The following is a 25,705-nucleotide window of genomic DNA, read 5'->3' on the forward strand; positions in this document are numbered from 1 at the left end:
AGAGAGGGATTTATTTTTGTACTGAGCAGTTGCTACTGGCTAGCTGAATTAGACTGCTGGCTAAGATGAATCATGTTCTCAAATGTCTCTGTTTGTGTGCATTGGGTACAGAGTTACATAAGGCATGTGGATTCCATCCGGAGGTCTGGGTTCCTAAAGGTTCAGTATAACAATACTGAGTATTAAAATAAATATCTTTTCCATGGTTTCTAAAATTTTAGAAATTCAGCAAGTTGGACATTTCACTTGAGAGAAGTATTTAAGACGATACAATGAATCAGTCAAGTAGCGCATCTAGAAAATTGAATCTATTCAGTTCAAGAAGGGTAAAATCTCAGTTTCATCTTTGTTTACGAACTGATGAAAATAAAAATGAAGGAAAGCAATTACATTAAAGAAATCTTGCCTAATAACTTAAACACGATAACCTGTGTATAAGCTTGGAAGAACTCTTATTTCTTTATGATACTCTCTCACTTATTTTGCCAGTAATATTAATGAATTATGTTAAAAAAATGTCAGTGGGATTTCACAGAAAAGAACCATTCAGGTGACTGCTTGTTACAGAAGAACTTATAGCAATATCACAGTAAATTTTGAATATACGTTCAGAATATATAGCAAAGGCAAAAGAAATAATAAGGCATTCACACTTGAATCCTCACAGTACATTACAAAGTTGAGCAACACTGAATGAAACATAAAATCTGAAGGCAATTAAATTCTATTTTGTTTTTTTATAATTTGGCCAAATGAGAGAAGTGTTCTTTCAGGGAATTTAGCTATGATTTCTGCACTGAGTTTGAATAGATAAATTTCAATTATTTTTCCTCTTATTTCTGTGACAGAATGGAAACATTTTGATAGGTGAAATATTCAGATATGTAAGGAGAGAGACAGAAATACATCCGAAAAATATTTAGGATCTTCATTCAAGTTTTAGGGAAAAAGGCTTGGAAAGATATTTCCAAAGTGAATGCGGGTAGAGAATTTACAACATGTACTAAACTGTCTAGAATAACATCTCTGTTGTTTCCCTTCTCTTCAACTTGTTTTCATATCAGCTTGCAACTTTCTGAACACCAAGCCTGTGTGACTAGATATTTACAGGGTCTAATACAATAAAACAGACAGTTTTATTGGAGATTAGTCCTCAGGTGGGTAACTAGTGACCTTGGTTTTTAATGTGTAGTGGAATTGGAATGCATTTTAAAAATGGTTCTATTTTTTGACAACCCTTTATTAGCAGCCAGCAATTAAATGTATTAAGAGCCCTTGTTGTTCACACTCTTTCAACCACAGAACACTAAGGGATGTATATGTTATAATTACAATTATCCATTCTCCTTATTGTCCTGCTGAGGAATGCAACTGTAATTCTGGCAGGCAGACTGCACAGTTGGCTTGCTGTCCTTGGACTGCAGATGTCTAATTGCAGGCAACCATTTCATTTCAAATGGCTCATTAAAACAGAAGACATTTAGCATTGCTAACATGAATCTGCATCCAGGATTATGCATTTAATTAGAAAAGTGTAAGCTTTTTTCCTTTGTAATCTGGATTTACAAAATTTCTTCTGTGTAAGCAGTTTTGAATTGCTTAATTTGTTATCTTTTTTGCAGTGCTTGATATCTGTATTATTCATATGTGAACTTATTAAGATCGATAAACCACACTGTATGCATTAGTGTTTCACAAGTGTTGCATGTTTGTGTAGTTATTCGCTTTGAATTTTCCTTAGTATGAAAGTCATTTATTCTGACACTTTATTTGTACCTGTAGCTAAAACAGATTTAGGGATATAAACATCTCTACTGCACTAACCCTGAGGAGCTATCACTTAAGTAGTAAGATTAGCTTAACCCTTCCGATCCTTTCTCGTTACTTTTAACACTATAGGTAAAAAAGGTTTCCAATATAAGCAGAAAAGATAATCTCTTTGAGTTCTTTTTCCTTGTCTTGAGCTCTGTACCTTATTTATTGTCCATTTGTGTGTATATTGATGTCACAATTTTGCCTAGCATAGCTGGCTTCCATTTAAATTGCATTATTGATAGAGTTCCTTAGTTCTCTGTGTTACACATGTGACTTTTATAATACTTAGTGGGTAACTATTTTAACAGTGTTTCAGTAAGTAAATGTAATTCTTGGAGGGAGGTGGGCTGGGGTTTCCTTCACCCCACCCCCTTTTTTCTATTACAAAGTATGAACTATCAAATTTTTATATTTGGACGGACAGGTACATTCACAGTGCAAGCAGAGATAACGACTCTCCTTCTCCACCCCTCCCTTCTAAAAAAGTTTTTTTTCTCTTTGGCTTGATCTTTGTGCATCTTAATCAGTTGTTTCGAAGGTCTCTAGCACCACTGAATCTGTAAAGTATCCCTTTCCTGAGGCGGTTTCCTGTCACATTAGGGTTTCTGTGTGATGATCATAGTGGCAAGTTCCTTGAAGATAAGGGTTAGGGAGTTGAACTTAAGTAAACATGTGAAATAATGTCCAAGGAAACATGCTTCTGTACAGGTGCTGATTTTTAAATATTGCTAAAATTTCTCAATTAACTACTGTGCAGGGATTTGAATTACAGGAGTGGAACAATCTGCACTGCTGGCTCCAAAATAGGGGAGGTCAGGACAGCAAAATGCATTCAGGAAATGTGTAAAAGCTTCTTGGTGTCATACTTTTAGTGGGTGTGAGGAATGTTTATGAGTTTATGGCTGATGAGGCAGTCAATGTGCATGCTAAGGCTGTGAAATACTACCTTCTGTCTGACTCCTATTACAAATGAAAATGTTATAAGCAAAGAGAGAATGTCTCAATGGGCTTTACATCTTCAGTTTTAGAAATCTAATTAACTTCTGCTTTTCTTAAGGTATGTCCTGCATCTCTTTTTTGTTTTGCATAATTTTGAAGTAAATAGGAAAACATAAAGTTTTTGAGGCAAAAGGAGTTTCACTTCTATTGTTTGAATTACAATAATAAGCCCAAGTGTGTTTTCTGTTCTGCCTGGTCTATTACAATTAATGTAAGGTGCTTTATTTATTATCCAAGTACTTCAGGTAAATGTTAAATGTGAGGCATCTACTGTTCCCTTTCCCACCTCTCACAATAAAGAGTGAATATGGTTAAGAAAACCAGTAATATGTTCACCTGCTGTTTGTTCACAGTAGTATCTTTGAGATAATTTTTGATCTGTTGTTTATTTGTATATCTGAAATCACCTTTTATACAAAGGAATACATATTTTCAACACTTTTAGAAATTGAGGACTTGCTGTAGTTTACCTTCAGAGCAATTTGTTTAGCAGAGAAGGAAATCTGTATTTGTGGATCACCACAGCTGTGAACAATCCTGTCTAACTTCTAAAATGAGTACAGTTTTCTAAAATGAACCGGTTTACTTCCTTGGACTTAATTTGGGAGGATTATAGCTTATTATAGTTATAAAATGAAATTTTATTTGTGTCATAGAAATTGCAGGGTATGTATAGGCTTCCTCTAAGCTCAGGATAACCAGATGAATCACTGTTTTTAATTCACAACTCTCCTGGTAGTTTTTAGATGGCTGAAGTTATATAAACTAATTCTATCTCAATTTGTTTTGTAAATCTGAAGTTCACCAGGATCAAATTGTTTAAAAGACAGTACATTTGGAAAACATTCATACACAAAGCCATGTGTATTATGCACATTCAAATAACAGCTCTGAAATCTCCAGAAATGTGTATCTTAACAGGTTTTCAGTCTTTAAGAGGCTTTTTCATATATTTACTGCTCTCTAAGGATAATTTGGTGGTTCATTTTCTTATTTCTCTCTTCTTAATAATGTAAATCAGCTTGAAAAAACAGTCTCTTAGCATATTTCTTGTGCTAGTCATACACAAGAAAATGACTGGAGTCTCTACATACTCCCTTCTTTAGCAGCAGTGATTAGATAGTCTCTCAGTTAGTTTGCCTCTTGAAAGATACTTTCACTTCATATTTTTTGCCTAATGTTAATCCTTTAAGAATAAAGAGCAGTACACAACTGTCAGTTTTAGTGAGTTGGATTTGTTTGAGCAAGATAACAGTTCCCAGAGGAACGTGAGTATGGGGTAGAGTACTTTACAATTTTGCTTTACGTCTCAGAGAGTTTTCTTGGCTTGGCCTTGCTGCTGCTGTTTATTTCCCTGAGGAACATCTGTGAGAGGAACTGCATTTGTCTCTGAAGTACAGAACTGCTTCCTGGTTTTATTTTCCCCCACCTTTCATTTTTCAAACAAACACCTACTTTCCAAATTCTTTCAGTTGTGTTAATACTGTATACTGCTTAATGGACTGTGGCAGAGATGGCGACTTTCTTAGAATTTTAATACATAGCTATTTAGACTGGAATAGATTATCTGAGGAGAATACAGTGATGACATTTTACTAGTATTTCAATCTGAGAATTTGTTCAGATTTTAACAAATTGAAATAAGATTAAATATGTTTTTTTTTTTTCACTTTTTTAAGAAAGAGTAATTAACTCAATTTGCTTCTCAGATTTAAATTACGTGTATTTAAGTTGCATGGAGTTAGATAAAGAAATTAGTGGGTTCATTCTAGAGGCAATTTTTATCATTTCTAGGGAAAGATAGTGAAGAAAACCACTTTACAATGAAGAGCTGCACATGGAAGCACTGTCCAAGGTCTAAGCTAAGAATGTTCATGAAAAACATTTAAACATTTAAAACTGGCTGCTCTGCCTAGAGCAGTCACTCTTTTCAACACTGTCCTGTAACTAGGAGCAGGCTAATGAATGATATTCTGTAATCCCTTTAATGTTTCTCTAATTTCTCTTCAGCAATACTGTATCTTTTCTGATATTCATTGATCCAGTAAAGGCTGTCCTTGTACAGTGGCATTAAATGGAATATATCACTTTCCCCTGTTTCTGATGCACTGGCATCTTGTGAAATCATATTTTTGTTATAAAATGAGGTAGCTCCACAATTAATCCATGCTATGTTAAATAAGAATGATCATATATAACTGCTTTATTATTAGCTACAAATAAAATGCCATCTCTAGCAGTGGAGCTATGAATGAAGAGGTTTTTAACCACTCTAGAATGTATTTAGCTTTTAATCAGTCTTCATTAGTGTAGTTGCCAATTTATTTATCACAGATTGGTGGTTTTTTTCCCCTCTCCTTTTCCTGAAAAGGTGGAAGTGGCACAAATGAAATTACAAGCTATACATATGATTGAAATTAATGCATCTGATCTTTTAAACACCAGATATACACTTTTTCAGCTATTTTTTTAGTTGTGTTGTTTTTGTTTTGTTTTGCTTTGGTTTTTTTTGGTGGAAACTTCCCCTTCCTTAAAGGGCCACTTTCCTTATGCAGGAGAATCCCAAATATGGGTAGGTCTATATACAGACCAAGTAGAAATTTAATTTTTTTTTTTTTTGGTTCAAAGTAATGTTTTCTTACCTCATTGTCACCTCTTTTCAAATAGAAATACTAATGTTCTTCTGAGAGAAAAACTGGATTTTTGTCTGAGTTCTGTTTCCTGATTCCCAGGCTTTTGCTAGGGACCCTGAGAGCAGTTACCTCACCAGTTTACAGTGTGGGGACAAACGGGGTTAACAATTTTTTCTGAGGATAGAAAGAAAGGATTCTCATGTATAAGATGCATTATTCTCTTAAGGTATCTAGACTAAATTTTTGTTCTTGCTCTTCTGTTAAGAGTTTGTCTTTTAGAAATTTTTAGCACTCTGTTCTGAAAGATTTGTTTGTTTCCAGTATTTAACAGAGAGAAAATGCGACACAGTGCTCTAGAGCCTAATACAGTTTTATTTTGTGTATTAACGATATCCATCAATGCAACATCTGTATTTTTAAAAAATATAATGTAAGTTCACAATTTTCATTACTATTTTCTGTCCTCTGACTTCCATGTGTTTCTCTACTAGCTTATAGCAGTCTTGTGGCTGTGGTATCCTACTGCCTATGGATTTAAGGACTATTTAACTGGAAACTATTCAGCAAACATGTTTTTCAATTTACTGCTTTGACCAACTATGTTTAGATGCCAGAGGCTCATTTGCAGCAGTTGATAGTTAAAGATTTAAAAGTAAAGCTGCATGTCATCTAGTAATACAGCTATATGCAGGGTTTTCACCAAGGACTTGTCATACATCTTACATAGCCCGCAGGCTAAAAGTGTGTGTCTGTGCCTTTGTGTCTGCATGTGTAACTGTAGGAAAGGAAAAGGCAAAGAATCAATGTTCTCAAAATTAATTAAAATCAGGCAGACTTTCCTCTGCTGACAGGATATTTAGGATGAAAATAATTAAATGAGCTATTGTGGCAAATGCAATATCGATTGCTCACCAAGAGCAGCTCTTTGAAGACTTAGATGAAGATTGATAACTGGTTTTTAACAGCTAGAGCCAAAGGCAACCATTCCCATCTTCAATTCTTGTGCATGTGTGCAGTCTGACAAATGGCTTTCAACCCAACCCTCTATTGACCGCTATAAAAAGCTATTATCTATTATAAATAAATTGCTTATACATGCTACTTCTCCATTCTTCATATTTGTAGAGTTGAAAATGCTTCATTTACTATTTTTCATTTCCTCATGCTTCAAACGAGTAGCTGACATCCTTTCAGGGCAGACAGGTTTTGGTTTTTTTTGTTTGTTTGTTTGTTTTTTGTTTTGTTTTTTGTTTTTTTGTTGTTGTTTTGTTTTGTTTGTTTCAAATCAGAAGTGGTTTCTTTTTTTCTTTCTTTGAGTAAACAGAGTCAGGATTTGCACACCAGAATTAGAGATGGAAAGAAGATAAGACTAATATTTTCATAATAATAGAAAAATAGAATAAATAGATGGCACAGATTTTCTGAAACAATCACTGGCATTTAGCTATAACATGGCTACAAATAGCAAGTGAGAAGGCCCACTGGAGGCCCCTAAAACAAGGTGCCAAAAAACTGACTCTTCTTATTTCACACTTATTTCACATTATTCTATTTTCTTCACACTATTCTATTATCTTCTTCCTCTGGACAAAGCCAATTAGAAGACAGAACACATAAAGTACAGCCCTCAATCACATCTTTCAGTGAATTCTGTTTTAAAATAACCCAGTTCATGCATTATGAGGCCTCTCCATGTTATGTACCAGAGCACTGATCTGTCATGTCACACTTCAGGAGAGTCACTTCAAAAGCTTGCTGCTGTTCAAAAATAAAATCTGTGGCAAACATTTCACAGTAATGAAGCCTTACAAAAGTATTGTGAGAACAAATCTCAGTGAGAGCAAAACAAGTGGACAAGTATCGTTTTTGTTTCAGTCTAAACCAAAAACAGTCATAGAAAAAGCCATACAGAGAAAGGGTAGTAAATAATATAGACTTAATACTTGTTTAAAATATCAAAACAAACCTTTTGAAAGCATTCGTTTTGAATCAAATTATTTTAGCTAAATGGTTATAGAAGCAGACTCTTATACATCAGCTTTTTTGTGGAAACACACATGCAAGAGGAAAATAGTTCCACATAATTTAGAAGGTCAGTGGTTCTGTGGAAAAGAGAATAATAAGTTATGAGAATTGAGAAGCAATTAACAACTGCTTTCTACCTATTTTTGGCCATCTTATCCTGCTAATGGCTCTGGTGTCAAACTTCACTGTTCCTGTGCAAGTCTTTGTGGTCGACTAGACCTCTGTGAGGTGAGAATCTTCAGTTACTACACTGTATGGATAGACTATTTTTTTCTCAGATATCTTTCAGTATAAAGATATGCAGAAATGTTTCTTTGCAGAAATAATTCTCTTCTATTACTTTCTCTCTGATGAATCTTTGTAGAACTCAAAAGACTTTTTGTAATTTTTATAACTTGAACATTTTTGTAGCACTTTTAATTAAATATTAGAATAAAAAATGTAAAGAAATCAACTGTTAAGAATTTTGAGAGTTTGAGATATATACCTTTTGTGCTTTAGATTGCTCAGACCTTCCCTATTTCATTAGAATATGAGATTAAATAGATAATCTTGTTAAAATTAAGGAACTACTGTCTTGCAGGTATTGTTTGTATGCTGCCTACTATCTCGAGCCATTCTAACCAGTCAGGAAAGGTTTTCCTAAGCATCCATGGCACACTGTGATATTTGGAAATTTTTTTATCACGGACAGAAGTTCTCATTTTAGATTAACTACTTCAGGATAAACAATTTTCCTTCTATGAATAAGTTTCATTCCACTGCCCATGAAAACTTTTCTAGGAAATAATAGATGAAGAAAATAAGATGATAAAATTTTTAAACTGATTGAGTTTATTTCTTTTTAGGATTCTTCGCAAAACAATCTGTTTCAACAAGATCATAATATTAGACGTCTAGGTTAAATGTGATCCTTTGTGATTTTAATTTTATGATACTATATTTTGAGTTTGCTCAGTGTCTGGGGATCATTCCAATATTATATTTTTCCTGTAACTTTTTCCATATTTGATCAATAATCACTTCCACTTAGTTTTAGAGACAAGACTGTTATATTGCTTTATCTGTCAAAGGCCATTTGGCTACGAGAGTTGTTTGTGAGTATGAATGAGAAAACTAAAAAATCCTTGTGATACCGAGGTTAAAATAGAATGTACTTTTATACTTCCTCTATTTTCTTCTTCTCCTCCTTTCTTTCTTTCTTACAGAGTGCAATTTCAGACATGGATAGTGTTCTGAAAAATAAAGGATTAACATCTCTAAAAATAAGATGAATGGTATGAAAAATATATTTTTACATCTTGCTAAACCATAGTTAAGAGGTATTTGTACACTTCAGAAAAAAGAGATTCTCAACAGATTAGTTGGAGATATGCAAAGAAATTGTTAAAACTTCTGCCTCGGCTTAGACACATTTTTATATTTAAATGTAGATTTAGATGTAATGCAGAAATTTGACTGTTGTCCTGGTGGATGGAATCCTGATGTAGTATTGAAAAGGCTGGAAGAATATTCAGTTTTCAATTCCTATTTTTGGTTTAGTAATTATGATAATTATATACTATCAGTTGGCTTTATGATATAAATATCCTTTTGAAAGTGAACTATGCTTAGAGAGAGTTCCAAAATTTCCAGATTATTGGGTGAATTTGGATTCTGTATATTGTTATAAATGTTATTGAACATACTGAGATTCAAATATATATTAAAAAAAAAAAAATCTGTTCACTATGAAGATTGTGGCTGGTTCTTATATTCACCAGAAGAAATGCTATATCTAACATGATAGCAATGTTAGTTTGAGTTGTTCTTATTAGTAAGCCTGTATTACTTCTAGCATTGAATGACTATAAGTGAATTCTAAGTTTTGAAAATTTCATATGCATAAAAACCACACAGTTTTTCTTTTTCTTACTTTTTTTATTTGTCTAGCCTTATTTTTTTTTATACTTTTAACTTCTGTGTGTTTTACTGTTTAAGGACTTCAAAGCACCTAAAATTTCAAATAAGCTTGCAGTGTCAAGTTACCTCAGCCATTGAGATTCCCATTAAAAGTTACTCAGCTTTTCCTAAAACATCACAATTTGAAGCTGTACTTAAAGTAGGTAAATTTTTGTGGGCTATTATATTAGAATAATAGTCTAAGATAGCTGGTTTTATGAGGGTATTTTTAGAGGATAGCCTGGAAATATAGTGCCACAAATCAGAATGTAGCTTTTCAATCACTGAATAATTTGATTTAGTGTAAGCAGATTTTAATTGAAACAAAATGTATCTAATGCAAATATGTCCACGTATTGAATTCTGTGTCTACTCTGATCATGAAGCTGGAGTTAACAGTTTATGAGAATCTGATTATTAGAACAACATCATAACATGATAAAAAGTTTTTTTCTGAGATAAGTCTTAATTAATGGAGAACTTCATTGTAACAAAAAGTTTCAAAAAAAGTACAGTGACATGCAGGTGGTGGAGGCACAATGGGAAAGAAAAAAAACTGTAATATTGCAAGGTCACTTTGCTTTTCTGTAATCTTTCTAGACTATGATCTGCATATCAAGCAAATCAAAATAGCATAAAAGTTGATCAAAGATTTTACAAAAATTTAAAAAAAGAAGAATCTAAAAATAGATATGCTTCCCAAATGAAACAAACCAAAACCCCCAAACCCCAAAACAAACCCAAAGACAAAACCCTCCACATAAAATCTCTACTTTTTCAATCTAAACAAAAGGTTGATATTCTAAATCACGATCTAGTGGTGTTTTTAATACCTTTTCCTTTGTGTATCATTGCTTTTAAGGAGGTGTAAGTCCAAAAGAAAAAAAATAATTACTTATTTAGAAGACAGCCATAGGACATAAATTAATAAAAGAATTATAGAAGACTGACATAAAGCAGAATTCTATTTTGAAACAGGTTTATAGTCTTTTATGGGTAAGTTATGTTTTACATTGCTTAACAGTTTCTTTTCTCCTGCAAACATGAACTTTGTAAGGCTGTATATATAATCATCTTTTTTGCTGAGGATATTAAAATCTGTATCATTAGTTCTTTCTAAGGGGAGAGAAATTTAAATGGACCTTGGTGGAAGCAGGAGAAGGCAATTTATTATGGATACTCAGAAGTCTTTTGTCTGCATTTCAAAGTCATCAATGTACATTTATTTTTGCCATTTTATCTACAAAATTTAAAGATGTGAAAGCTCTGAAATCCTCAAACATTGTACAAATTTTAAAGGATACAAAAATAGAATATTTAGAGATTCATTCTTTAGACTGTGTGTGTTTTTCCCTCAAATTTAATCAGATTTACATTTAATCTCTGGATTATTCTAGCTTTATGCATCTCATTTGCATTGTCAGGTATATTTTCTTGTTGCACTCAGATACAAAGCTATTGAATGTATATGCTGAGTAGGATATTTCTGTAATTACTATGAATTGCTCATGCAGAAGGACTTTTCATATGGTGTGATAAGTCTTGAATGCTGAGCTAATATAATAGCAGCAGTCAGGTCTTTATTGTGGATGTGGTTGATGGAGTTGCAGTGATTACAATCATATTGATTTTTTGAACTGGAGTACAGATGAAAGGAAATAGACTACCAAAGACCAAATAATGACCCATTGTTCTTGGTAATTAGGTTTTTGCTATCTGTCCCTAAGGTATATAAAAGAGTGTGATGTGGTATTTGATGGCAAAAAATATTATAGTACATACCATCATTTCTGATGTTCAGAAGAAAGGCTAAGAAAGTATTTCAGAATATCTTTCACTTGGAAATATTACATTTATTTTTAAGGATATATATAAAGCTATGCATATATCAAACTTATAAAATGTATATGGAAACATCATAACACTTTGTTCCTAATTGTATATTTTAAGCACATTTTGCAAGTGTTTATGCAGTCAGATGACTAATTCTACTGTAAGCACTATACTGAAAGTAATTTTATTCTTGGATTACTAGAATTTATGACATGAGGAGACATCTATATGGTCTTGTGAAATCACACTTTATGTAGTCTTGTTAGTCAGAAAATAGAAACTGGAAAAAATACATTTCTAAAAATTGTAAGTATAACATTATTTTTTTTATTTTTATTTTTTCCCCGATACAGTTAACAGGATTTATTCCATTATTCCAGATAAATGTAGATGACCACATAGGCTGAGTGATTTACACTGGAAACTTTTTCTATGATTGGAAAGAAATAAACCACCCTGAACACTTGTAGAGGGTAATGACTGGTAATCTGTCAAATAAATGGTTGAATGTCAAATAAGTGAGAATGAGAAGTTGATCAGAAAGTTCAGGAAAACAATCATAGTTTAACTTTACATCAGAATAGTAAACCCTGGATAGAGAGACTGGCTTTGAAATCAGACTGTCATCCAATCAGAATCAGACACTGAAGCACTTCTAAATATTCTCAAACTCTTTTCTAGTGTTGAGGAATATATTCAGTCCAGGTAGCTCAGTTTGCAAGCTGCAGTGTGAGCTGGAGATGGAGCTCTGGGTGGTGGGATGCCCAGGCAAGAGGCCGGGAACTGGCTCTGACCCTTTGCATAACAAAGGGTGTGGGGATCTGCGGCACCGGCCGGGGGACCGCACACACAAGGACAGCAGGAGCTGATGACCCCAGAGAGTTGCCCATTTAAGTCTCTGAGGGTATAAAAGCCTAAGGATTCCTTGATTCAGGGTTCCTTTTCGGAGGCACTCAGCTTGAGCTGTTATTTTGTTATTTAGTTATTGCTGCAAGATTAAACTATTTTATGAATCGGGAGGTATAACACCCTGCTGTGGAAACCCGGGGTCCGGTCTGTAACTGAGTGTGGGATGTATAACTGTGAAGGGGCCTTGGTCCCAGCTCAGATGCTCTGAATGTGACTGTCAGAGTGGACCCTGGACGGCTGGACAGGGATGACCCCTTAACTACCTACCTGCTAAAATGAAATTCAGATCTTCAATCAAAGGTCAAGCAGATGGGAGAAATACTGCTGCTGTTCCTGTTTCAGAAAAAGCTGTGTTTAAGCTTCATTCCCTGTGTCAATTTTTGACAAAATTTCAAGTTGTCTGAAAGTTTCACCTGCGTTAAGTTAAAATCAGGCTGCAATAAGTGGCTACCCACCTAACATGTTTTCAGATACTTCCAGGTTTTTAACACAGTAAATATTGTATCAAATTACATGATTATCTGAGATTATTCTGGGAGATGAAAAAGGTTCTACCACTTCAAACTTTTATATCAGGAAATAAATTTTTATTCTGCCAATAAAAGAATGCATATTCTTTCCTATTTCGAGCCTGCGCAGTGGATTTTTTAGGTGAGATGCAGTACGTGCAGAACTGGACCCATCTTTTAATCTTAAGGTTCATCTGCCAGGGCCGAGTGAGCTTGGACAGTAGCAGCGAGGTCCTCAGGACATAGGTTTAATTAGGGTATCCTTCTCTTAGATGGATGGCCTTACAGGGCTAAACGAGCTCCATCTGCCCAGGTTTGGAGTTAGAGTTGTCCTTCTCCTAGGATGACTGCCAGAAGACTAACGAGCTCATCCTGCCCATGGACATATTACATCTGACCCTTCGGTCTTGACCTGTCTTGACCCTACCGAAGGCATGTACCATCGCCAGCGTAGCTTGCAATCGCATAGGGGTACACAGGCTTCTTTCCAATTAAAACGGTTAGGGCAAGCCTTTTACTCCCTACTTTTCTGCCATCCATCTATATTAAATCCCAGGGAAATACTCAGGAACATCCCTTTGTCCTGACTGCGCTTTCTGGATGCAACAAATATATCCAGAACATATCGAATCTGGGCAGTAGCCGCAGGTGAGCCAAACCCAAACCATTTCGGCCCCCGTACCCACCCGGGGCTCAGGTACCACTCAAGGCCCGACCGAGATGCCCAACCCCACAGAAGAACCCACTATCCACCCTGACCTTATCCTCTCCCCACTGTGCTAGCATGTATCTTCCCACGCACTGCTCGCCTGTGACACTTCATACAGGGCTGTCCCACTTGCCCTCCTACCAGTCCAAGGACCCCCACGGCTTACCCCACACCCTTTCCCTCCCCCAAACTGGACCAGCAAACCTTGGTGTGTTCCAAAGCTCCCCCTCTCCTCTCCCACGAGGGCGCAGTCCCCGCTGGCGAAGCTCCCCTCTCCTTTCCCCCACCTGCTCCTATGTTCAGTTTACGTTTTGGGGTTGGAGCCACAGAATGATGTCACTTAAATCATTAACTCCCTGGGATTATAGAGAAGCAAATGGCATGGTTATTTCTTTCCTATATAATGACAATGTAATGGCAAAAAACATGGCAACAACATCACTGTCATTTGGAGTGCTTTTCCTATTCTTTCATTCTCCCAGCATTTTCTAAAAATTTGTTATTATTTCATGTTCCACATTGATATTTCTCTTATAATTGGAGATCAAACTATGAGACATTGAGACAAAAGAGGAAATCCTTAATATTCTTTTGTCTTTCTGTAGGAAAAAATTACACTTTAAAAATAAAATTATCTGGCCAATTCACTTTTCTAGATTAAAAAGAAATTGTTAGCATAAGGTTTTTTTGGTAATATATGAAATAAATAATTGTTTTAGTGTTAAAACAAGTATTTTGATAAGGAAAATAATTTACATCTCTTTTATCACTTCTTAAAATCCCATACACATCTCTGTAAACCAACACCCTGTTAAAATTCACTAGACCACTAAATATTAAAAAAAATAATCTAAGCAGCTAAGCTTTACAATTGAAATACTACCTTATCTTGGAAAAAAAAAAATTGATTTTTAAAAAAGTTAAATGAACATTATTTATGGCTTGCTGGTACTCATGTCTGATTCCCAGTTGGAATGCAGTTTTGGGGGTGAAAGAACATATCTTTAATGTTTTCTTAATTGTACTCCAGGGTGGAGTTGGAAATGTGTCAAGAAATAAGAAAACATGAGCATTAATAAGCATACAATGCAATTTAACAGTTCATAAACCAGTAAAATTTAATCCCAGGTTGAGAGATTTATTAAATCTCACTCAGCAAAATGGTTTTGTGGGATGTGTTAGCAAGTGAAAATTAAGTGAAATGATTTCAGGGGCAATAGATTTTATTAGCCGAGGTGGGGAGGAACTAGTTTTGCAAGCCATTTCTTCTTAATTTCATTCACTTGTTATAATTGCCTTGTGTGTAGGAGAGCTTTCTCTGAGTAGTATAGGTATGTTGGGTCTTTGGAATTTGTGTGCATACTACTACATTTGTCAGGCATCATCTAACTGAAATATCTTTTGTTGATGATCTTGTGAAGTTCTTTTAATGTTTGCTAAAGATATTTAAATCTCATATAAACGTCTATCTGTTTATAAGATAAAATGACTCCTATTTGTTTTATTGGGTTTTTTTTGTTTGTTTGTTTTCATCTTTTGCATCCATGCTTGGTTTCTGTGCTCTTTATCACATACGGAAAAGTTAAAGAAAAATTACTTTCTTCAATATTAATCTCTTGTTAGGGACCTTCTTGAAAGGTCACTTTGTAGGACAGTTTTGAAACTACTTATATTTTGGGGGTAGCTGGTCAAGAATATGTAGTGAAGCTTCAAGTAGGGTAATATGTAGCGAATCAAGCTTCAAGTAGTAGCACTATCAGCACTGCACTAAATGAGAAATTTTGGGGAAAAAAATTTATCTTACTAGTTATGCTGTTTTGTGGGTTAAAATCACATTTTTCTAACAAGGTCTGACACTTAAAATTTTCTGACCAGGCAATAGTAGAACCTATAATAAAGAAACTACAGATTTTTATAAATAAATCTTAGCTTATTTTTATATGTAAGCTACAGTTGTTTCTGTAGTTTATATCCAGTAATTTCTAAAAGAAACTTTTTAATTTTCTATCAAATGGAACAAACTTTAAGGAAAGTAATAATGCTAGCAGTGAGACGTCTCCTGCACTGTAGGTGGTCACCCCTTCTTGATTTCTGAGTGTTGTCAGACTTTTCTGACATCATTGCTCCTATCTTTATATTTCTGAGTTATTCAAAAGAAAAGAAGCAGAGTTAGCTTCTCTGAGAAAAATCAATCTTCAAAGAAAAACAATAAAAAATGGTCAGAGGCCCATTTCTGTTCACTGTGCTCACAATGGAAATAACCTAAAACATAAGACTAATATGTGGGGGAAAATGAGAGGCAGGTGGTGGGGAGTTCGATAGAACAAAAAATGGAAGTGTTTTGTTTGTTTATGAAATATACCATTTATTCAAGGTTTTGTAATTAATAATTATGTATTGTGCATTAAGTTGTCATTAAAGATAAGAGAGAAGAATAAGTAATTATCAGAGGAGAAGTACTGCTTAGCAGGCTAAGGAGATTATGAGACATTTTTGATGGCTTTGAAATGAGTAAGTATTCCATTGTAAATCCTTACTGTGCAGTGCCTCCTAAATAATGTTACTTTTCCCTAAAGAGGTTATGCTGGGGATGGAATTTGATTAGTCTGTCCTCTTCATTGTACCTCCAGTATCTACTACTTGCCCATGATGTTAGAGAGCACCTGTTCTTATCCTCCAAATTGTACTATGTCATCTCTGTCCTTCATAAACCTGACTAGAAATAGTCTGGATATACTGGGGATTCAAAAAACCCCCCACCAAACTCAACAGCCTGACTTTGCATTCAGTGTTCTATCCAAGGAATTACTGTTGTGTAAGAAATAAAATACAATGTATAAAGGCCAATGCAAAATTCAGTCCTTTTGGAACATGCCCTACCTTGTGGATTTACGCTCCTTTTGACAAGTGGGAAGGCAAGATTCTCATTGTGTTCTAAAGCGTTGGAAGGACAAGTGCCATAAATACAAGCTCTGTGAGAGAACTTTATTGCAGTATGAAATGAGTATGTTAAACCAGTGATCACAGTCACTCTAAACTAAGTTATTTCAGATGATACTGAATTTCAGTCAGTAACAAATGATGTATTACATGATGAAATAAGTTTCACAGTGAACTAAAGACTTGGTATGAATTGGTTTTATTGTGTTCAAACATTTTCAAGGAGTTTGTTAAAAAAAGTGAAATTGTTCGTTCACTTCCATGTACTTATCTGAATACTTTTGTCATGGTCACCTATGAAACAAATGCAGATATGCGTTTGTGAGCATTTACATTCAGTTTCATTTCATTCTTGATGCAGCTAATGAAGTCTTGACAAGAACTTAAGCGTCATTTTAATTAATGCATTGTGAAAAGTTTTGTTCATTAATGACCATCAGACAGTAGGCAAAACCCTCTGAACAGTTTGACCTTTCAAATGTAGTTCTACTTTTCTCACAAGGGTAAAATTTGACTGACTAAAGACAGTAAGACAAAGATGATCTTGAAGAGAATAATGAGCTTGTAAGACCCCAGGCTTGCACTACAGGCTCGTTGAAGGGGTTTTTCTTTAAAGGTCCTGAAGCCTGTTCAGCTTTATTAAAGGAGCCCAGGTTCCTTTTATACCTGGAGAGAGCACACAGGAGATGATGTCACATGGTGACCACATGTCTTTGGTTTTATCTTCTCTGGCCCGCTGTGGCCACTCCACCTCCCCCATGAGGTGGGACTTCTGGCCTACTGGCCACTCTGGGACTGGACTGATTCTCTGGGGCAGCGTATGAGGCAGTGTTCCTCATGTACCAGCGACGGACAGCTGCTCCAGGGCTGGGCAAGGAGGCCTCAAGGGGCTGGAGTATGGAGCAGGGCACCATTCCACCTTCACGAAATTTGGCCTGTCCTTCTGCCCTACACACACACTTGTTATAACCTATCCTACTCAATGTACTGGTATTATTCAGATAATATGCAGGTAAAGATAACATAAGAACTAAAAAGTAGTGAAGTATATACATACTTTACTAATCACTGGAAAAAGCTTGGCTCACTCGATGCTGCTTTATTTAAGTGAACTCTACAATGTCTTCCCTTGAAATTTTTAATGAGTCAATACAGTTTAACACAGAGCTGAATAGAGAATAAGAATATTATGTGTTAAGGTTAATTTTTTCTTTAGTTTTATTTTGCATAGAACATTTTGTTCTAGAACATTTAAAGAACTGTTCAGGTTTTTTAAAGAATTTTAGCAAAACATTTGTCTTCACATGAAAATCTAGATATATTTAATTTATGATGTGTAATTTGATATTAATGACAGTAGTGACTGGTAGATGCAGATTCAGGTCTATCGACACTCTTCCATTTTCTTCTTTGTTTGCTTTATCTTTGATGAAAAAGTAAATTTTCACATGTGTTCCAAATTGTAGAGTCATAGAATATTAAGGGGTTGGAATGGCACTCAAAGATCATCTAGTCCCAATCCCCCCAATCCTGCCATGGGTAGGATACCTCCCACTGGACCAGGTTGCTCAAGGCCTTATCCAACCTGGCTTTGAACAAAACCAGGGTTGGGACATCCACAACCTCCTTGGGCAACCTGTTCCATTTTCCCACCACTATCACAGTAAAAAATTCTTCCTTATTTCTAACCTGAATTTCCCCTCTTTCAGTTTGTACCTATCACTCCTTGCCTTATCACTACAGTTCCTGAAAAAGAGTCCCTCTCTCGCTTCCCTGTAGGCACTGTTCAGATACCTTTTAAAAAGAAGACCATGTTTCTTCATAGATTTTTTATTAGTAATAAATTTAATTAAGGGGGAAAATAATCACATTAGCTTAATTTAATGTCTAATTGGAAACCTGAGGATTTTTCCTGCTTTCAAGTTGTTTTTAATTATCTGTATTTGAGTGTTTCAAAGTCTTTCCAGATCATGCCTATGTTATAATTCAATTTTTTTTTATTATCTGTAGATTATAAAGAACTACAGTTTGTTATAGGAAAAGCTGACATATGTTTTTTTTCTGTTTGAGAAGTGTTCTATTTCTGATACAGCTCATGAAGAAATACAATTAGCCTAGCAATCCTTCATCTTAATGTTAAACTTGATTACATGATGGAATAATATTTTCTAACCTATTTTTGATCTACAGAGATAATTCTGTAGAACTGAGATATGGATCAGAGAAGAGTGGTTCATTAGTACATGAAATTTACATATAGTATGATGGAGGTAAAGGGAAATGTCATACAAAAACATGGTGGTGCATAAAAGATGCAGAAGCAAGTCATGATTTGATGTTCATTAAATGTGGACTCTGCAAGTTTTTTTAACCCTTACAAGTTAATTAACCACAGAGGTCCCTAAAGCAGTTAGCACATTTGTTGACTCAGATATCAGATCACATTAGTGAACTCTTAGGTACTGCAAGTCTGAAGGTGGTTATGAAGGCCATGATTTGTCTGTTCTGTTAGGCTTTCCTGAATTTTATTTATGTCTTTCACATTTTTTTCTTTTTTTAAGCAAAGTCTTAAGAAACAGGCTTAGATCTCGGGTTGTAGCTGTAGTGCATAAACAGCCCATTTGGTTTCAGAACTTTCAGGTGGTTCTTGTCTAACTAACAGCCATACTGAAGGTCACTAAAAATCATACCTTTTCTATCTTATAAGGACGATACAAAAAACTTGGTGAAGAAGTAGTTTATCTATTCCATTATGTGGGGAAGATTTTTTCCTTGGCTGAGACCTAGGCTATAGAGGGTTTCTTCTTCATCAGCTTTGCCATATCGGTTAGAAAACAGTAAAAGCCACTACCCTGCCAACCTTCTGTTCCAGCTCCAAGCCCCCAAAACTAAAACCCTCCTTACAATCCGAGAGGGGGAATTTTTCTTCCCCCTGCCCCCACTGCAGGAGAGATGGAGTTTGAATGGAAAGGGGGAGCGATTAGCTTTACAAAAGAACCGTACTGGCCGGACCGCATTCCTAACGGATGGTCCATCAGAGGCTGGGGGGAGGGGGAAGGAGTTTTGGGGGAGGGGTTGGCTGACTCTTCTTGGAAGGGAGAGGGTAGTTTTTCTGGGGTTCTCTCTCTGGGATGGAGACGGGGGTCTCTGTGCAGGCATTTTTTGGACAAAAGGCCCAGAAGCTGGTCTTTCTGGCTTCTTGTCCTGGTGAGGCCTGACCACTGGCCTTGGTCGGCTCGCACGTTGCCTCGTGACTCCAGCAGGGATCTGCTGGGTTTTCATCGGAGAGTTGCATACTCACTGAGAGAAAAAGAGGAGCCTTGAGACACCGTCATCTGAGGACAACAGTGAGTTCAGTGGGGGGTGAACTATTTTCCTTTCCCCCTTCTTCCACTGGGGGAAGGGTCTCCATTTTTTTCTTTTTGGCTTCTCCCACGACCCGAGACCACCCCCCAGACCCCCCTCCCCATGTGGTGACCGCCCCCTGCCACCCCCTGCAGACTACCACAGAGTACTGCAGGCTCTGCACCTCCAGTGGTCCAACAGTGCCCCCTGCCAACCATGATTAGAACTGTGCTAAAAGACAGAGAAGTATTCAGACTTTTTCTTTTCTTTGAAGGGGACTTTTGGGTACAGAACTATTGTCTAGGTTTTTTTGTGTTATGTTGATGTTCTTGCCAACATATGGTTGTTTAATAAACAGTTGTTTTTCCGCACCTCCTCGATTAAAGTCCCTTAATTTTGAACTTACAATTGCTGAGAGAAAGGAGTTTGGTTTGTCTCATAACTCATCCTCTTTAGCAAACATTCCAGTCTCTTCAAACTGAGACACTATTACAAGAGTGTGTGTGGCAATAAGCAAAGAATCATAGATTAGTTCAGGTTGGAAGGGACTTTAAGGGTTTTCTACATCCAACGCCTCTGCCATGGGCAGGGATGCTACCTGCTGGACCAGGTTACTCAGAGCCCCGTTCAAACTGACCTTGAACACTTCCAGGGATGGGACATACACAGCTTCTCTGGGAAACCAGTTTCAGTACCTCACAGCGCACATCATGTGCTTTGACATCTTTGGGTTGCAAAGAGAGAAGAAGACCACCTCTTCTTCTCTGAGGAGACCCAGGGAGAAACAACAGATTCTTTCTCTAATAATAGAGAGGACTCATTTCCTACTTTCTTTATACTGGCTCCATCAGAGCCCTTTCAGAGTGAGATTAGAGCACTTCCATGTAATTTGTTAAACAGTATTTAGCAAGTAATTTATCAAGACTCAAAAGTGATTACACAGAAATACATGTGAAAAAGAGAGTCAAATAAGATAGGAAGTAAAAGAATGAGAGAACAGTACTGAGAAGAAATGTGTAGTATCCAACTAAATTTTGGACAAAAATCAAACACAGATTGGTACTTTTTCTTTATTTGCAATGTATTGTGACTGAAATTGTGTCTCTGATTAAGTTTTTACCTCTGAGTGTTAAAAAGTTTCTTGTTACTTGACAGAATCAACTGAAAAACAGACTTGTGATCACAAACATTGTCACCTGACATCTGAATCACCCACCTCAATCTTATTCCAGTTCCTTTTTTTTTTTTATTTGTGATTATAGAACTACAAATTATACTATCAAGAGCAGTATTTTAGATAAGTTTATCTATAGCCAAACAAGTCATCATGGCTACTAAGTAGGATATGAAACCAAAAAACCCTGAACCCATAGTTCAGAAACTATACTAAGATATATTTGTGGAGTACAACATAGGTGTTTATACAGGTTAACTAGAACATTACTAATCTTATTTTCCAATAAGGTTATTTTCTTGCAACCAGTTAGATGAGCACAGTATTGAATCACTTAACCAATGTATTTTTTTTAATATATGGTTTTATCTGTCTTTATTCAGTAAAAGCATTTAAACCTGTGTTTAAACTTCTTACAGAAGGCAGGTTGTGGAATTTCATCCTATGTATGTAATTAAGGGAGTTACGTTGTAGTAACTAAAAATAAAATAGGGCACTCTACTTCTAGCCAGCTATGAGTTTATGTTGCGTGCATTTTAAAAGAGGTACATCCTCATTTAGGTTTATTTCCAGTGAAGCAATATTCATCAATCAAATATGATAAATATTTTCAGAATTTGAATTATTTCTAAAACTGCAATGATTTTCTTTTAATGCTTCCACTGGAGCTGACTGTCTTGTCATCCTACAAGTTTCCACCTCAGTGGCTTATAGAATTTGACAGAAAGCCATGTTGTTTGTGGATTTCTTTTGCTAAAGTACCATAGCAATTTCAATTTTCCTTCATTGGTACAAGGACCACAATTTTAGAAGTAAAACAGATCAAAAAAAAGTTTTCATTTCTGAGTCAGATTTATGTGTGGTACTTATTGTGTAGTTTATTTAAAAAGCTGTTGTCTAGACTCCAACTACTGCCAAGTCTTGCTTCTAGAATTTTAAGCTTTGTATGACGCTTACTCAGCATGTGATTCCATCATTTTGGTATTTTGCTGCCTCCTTGTCAAATATCAGCTTGCCTTAAAAGCACTTTAGTGCCTTGAAGATAATGAACAATTTGGCAGCAAAAATATTTTCTGACTGATTTGAAACCCTCGCGTAAACTACTTGGCGCCTGACTCATTGAAACCTATTATACTGGCTATTTTAAAATTAGGATTTATTTCTTTTTGAATTTCAAAATCTCTCCTTGGAAGAGCCATTTAAATGTGAATGTATATTTTCCTCTTTAACAGTAGCTTATGGGCTATAATGGCAGAATATTTTTGCATTTTTATATTTAGTTTTATTGTAAAGAGCCTTGGGATGCATTTGCATGAAAGGCACTATATGAGCTCATTTTGTATTGCATTGTATTGTGTTGTGACAAGTGCAATAAACTCCAGGTTTCCTATCCATTAAAGAACTAATTTCACAGCTCACTAATTATGTGAATGAGAAGGGGAAATAGGTCCTTTTTCTCTAAGGTATGCTGAGCAGATGGCATAGAATTCATTTTCACCCACTGAATCTAAGGTCCTCTCTTGCTTTAAGGTTCTGAGGCTTGCCTCTGTTTATCAAATAGAACAGAAAAGAGATGTCAGTTTCTTGTACAGCATGACAGTGTGTGAACGGTTGTCTCTGTCCTTTGCTAATACAACATCACTTAGCACATAGGTCTAAACAGTCTATTTATTTAGGATGGAACATGAAAACTATTAAAATGAATGTGCATTTCAGTGTAATTCTAACTTTACCTCTGATGTATTGAAGATAGTGGTTAGTTTTGTCCTAGGAATTTAAACTGATATACATTAAAACTTTATTAATGAATCAACGGAGTACCTTTGGGACTGCATCCTGTCTGTAGTTTCAAAATAAAAAAAATTACTTCCTTAACCTGTACACTTTCCTTCATAGCTAAGGTTTTACCATCTTTCTAACTGTTTCTTTCTTTTTCTGTGGCCTCACCAGTGAAAATAACTGACTTGAATAAAACGTGCATCCAGTGATTTGTATAGTGCTCTAATGCACTGCTTTTTTAAAGTAGCATAAGTCATCAGACACTAGGGTACTCCTGTGATCCTGAAAAGTGGCTATTCTGGCCCTTGTTTCATCATGAAGAAGAGAAAAGCTGAGACTGAAGGTCCTGACACAACTTATGTACAACTTGACAATAAGGCTACATTTTACAGTGCTACACAAGAAATCAGATAATTTTCTCCCTTTAACACAGTGAGCAGTGCTAGTTTGTTGTTTCCTTCTCTCACTGCTGGCCTGTCTTGCATTTGTTTTGTGTTCATGGTTCTGATGTCATTCTAATTTCAGACGGATGCAGCACTAATGTACGATGCAGTTCACGTGGTGTCAGTGGCTGTCCAGCAGTTCCCACAGATGACTGTCAGTTCACTGCAGTGCAATCGCCACAAACCTTGGCGCTTTGGGACCCGCTTTATGAGCCTCATTAAGGAAGTAAGTCACTAATAAAGCATCCTGCTTCACTGCATTCCTTTCTCCCAATTTCAGTTTTCTTTGTTTTCACTCTATTTGGATTCTGCCTTGTTTTTAGGGTTTTTTTCAGTAGATGGGAATCTCTCATCTTGTTATATGTAAACAGTTTAACAAGTGAGGCAGCATTTTTATTTGAAAATGGTTTTCCAGAAGTATTTGCTGAAACAAAGAAACATGAAAGCGTAAATTAACTGCAATATAAATAAAATTTTTTTGTAGATAACCGGGGGAGGTGTGGAACATTCGCTACGTAAAACCCCCCAAAAATGAAACTGCAAACCACAAATTGATTACGAGAAATTCAGCAACTGGCATGAGCTCAAAAGGGTCAAGAATGAATGTTACTTCCCATTTTAAATTTTTTTTCCCTTCCTTTTCTAGTATGAATTAGTATATGTGGCTTTGGTCTCCTAGTATGCTCTTTGGATACTGATAGATAATGATTTAAAATAAAGCTAGGAGATTTAGGGTGCTAAAGATGAGCACTGTAGAGTATTCAAGTCTGTTGTACTGTAAATAACTTCTAATATGGTATTTCTCATTCTAGAGATGCAAAATATTGTGATAGAATTATTTGCAAAGAAATATTTTATAATGGTTCCTTTTAAGATGATAATTTTGTTTTCCACATTCCTTTCTCTACTTTAGTATAGTTTTAGAACTAGATGGACTTTAAGTTATAAAAAAAATGAGGTTATTGTGCTTTATTAAAAGTAAGGAATGAGTTCTGGGAGGCTGGCTCACTGACCTCAATTTTTGCTGTCTCAGTGTGGTTTCAGGGGAATCAGCATCTTGCAAAAGTAAGCCTTTATTTGAATGAAATTTTGTGACAGAAAAATGAAGTCCAGCATTAATGAAACTGATTGAGCCTTGTGAGGGGAAGGCAGTGTAGGGAGGCAGAGGGGAAATGCATGCATGAATGAAAACTAAACAGCCTTTTATCTTATTTAATAGAAGAGGCTATTGCCTAACATGGAAAGTATTTTAAAGTTTGTCTGTGAAGACTAAAGGAAAGGTTGATTTAATTAGCAAATAGTGAATACAAAATATTTAAAACAAGAAATCAGCCTTAAGGTAAATTATTTACATAAAATGAATATTAATTCTTCCATTTTGGCAAAGGTAAAATTTGTTCTTTTTCTGGGGAAAAAAAAGGAAGAGGTATTTATTTATAGAAATTGTTTTTTCTTTCTCCATAGGCCCACTGGGAAGGCCTCACAGGCAGGATAACTTTCAACAAAACCAATGGCTTAAGGACAGATTTTGATTTAGATGTTATCAGCCTCAAGGAAGAAGGTCTTGAAAAGGTGTGTAAGACATTTACCTCCAAAGAGGTGGGAAACAAAACAAAAACCCACCCCCTAAAAACATTTACAATGACATTTCATGTGTTACATAAAACAGTATATCTATTCTCCACTTGATATCCGGTTTCAAAGTCTTCTAGTAGAAGTTGTTACGTTGTTGTCTGGCAGCTAGTAGCATCTTAACTGTGTGCTTCTAGCCACATTCTTAGATAAGAGAGGACTGGAAAAGAGTGAATAGCTTCACCTGAAATCAGGTATTAATATACTTTGTCTTCAGACTATATCAAGTTTAGTTTTAGTTGTGATTCCAATCCCACTGCTTGTTCTCATGCGTGAACCTGTATGTATGCGTATTTGTATTTTCTTCATATCTTTACTAATTCAAGAGGAATTACCTCAAACTTAATGAAATAAAATAGCTTAATTTGGGCTATTTTATGTTTTCAGGGGGAACTTTAATTATCTTCTTGGAATACAAAATTTTTATCTGGAAGTGGTACTAAAAAATTAAGAGTTGGTAACCTGACTGGTTTGTCTGTCTTCTGATATTAATTTTTCTTGTACAGAGATGGAGTGAAAGACCAAAGAATTGAGAAGTGCTCTTTCTGTGTAGATTAATATTTTCTGTATTTGAACTAAATGTATTGGGAAGCACATACAGATATTTGGCCTGCCTACATGACACCGTGATGATCTGAAATCAGATCATGTTTCCTGCAACCACCTTGCCCTGAAGAGGCAATGCAGGAAGCTACAAGGTCTCACATTGTTGTGATCAGCAGGCAAAAGTTTTGCAACTTGCATCTACCTTGTAGTTTGTATCTAGATGTGGCATTCAGTGTTCTGTAAGCACTATGTCTTCCTTCATCTTCAGATAAAATTCTATCAGCTATTACCCAAGGTGATATTGTGGCAACAAATAAAAAACATATTTCTTCAAAACTTCCCCCCCCTCCCCAAGACTAGTTTTGGAATATTAGCTTCCGCTGACTAGGAACATCTGTAAAAGTTCAGAAACCTTGAGCTTATCTTGAAACACTTACATAGGTAAAAGCCTTTGTGTTGTCCGGTGGGAAACC

At 35.6% G+C, this 25,705-nt stretch overlaps 1 protein-coding gene across 5 annotated transcripts in view; it reads left to right on the forward strand.

Annotated features, from left to right (window-relative positions):
* The window catches only part of GRIK2 (glutamate ionotropic receptor kainate type subunit 2), a 370,969-nt gene that overhangs the window by 174,874 nt on the left and 170,390 nt on the right, over nt 1-25,705 (forward strand). For all 5 annotated transcript variants that reach the window (XM_027631774.1, XM_027631770.1, XM_027631786.1 and 2 more), the window contains 2 exons: nt 23,137-23,280; nt 24,519-24,626. In XM_027631774.1, the coding sequence (XP_027487575.1) occupies nt 23,137-23,280; nt 24,519-24,626 (252 nt within the window). The remainder of the gene's footprint in view (nt 1-23,136; nt 23,281-24,518; nt 24,627-25,705) is intronic.

Source organism: Corapipo altera, unplaced genomic scaffold (assembly GCF_003945725.1).
Source record: "Corapipo altera isolate COAL_440 unplaced genomic scaffold, ASM394572v1 2b, whole genome shotgun sequence".
Taxonomy (NCBI): Eukaryota; Metazoa; Chordata; class Aves; order Passeriformes; family Pipridae; genus Corapipo; species Corapipo altera.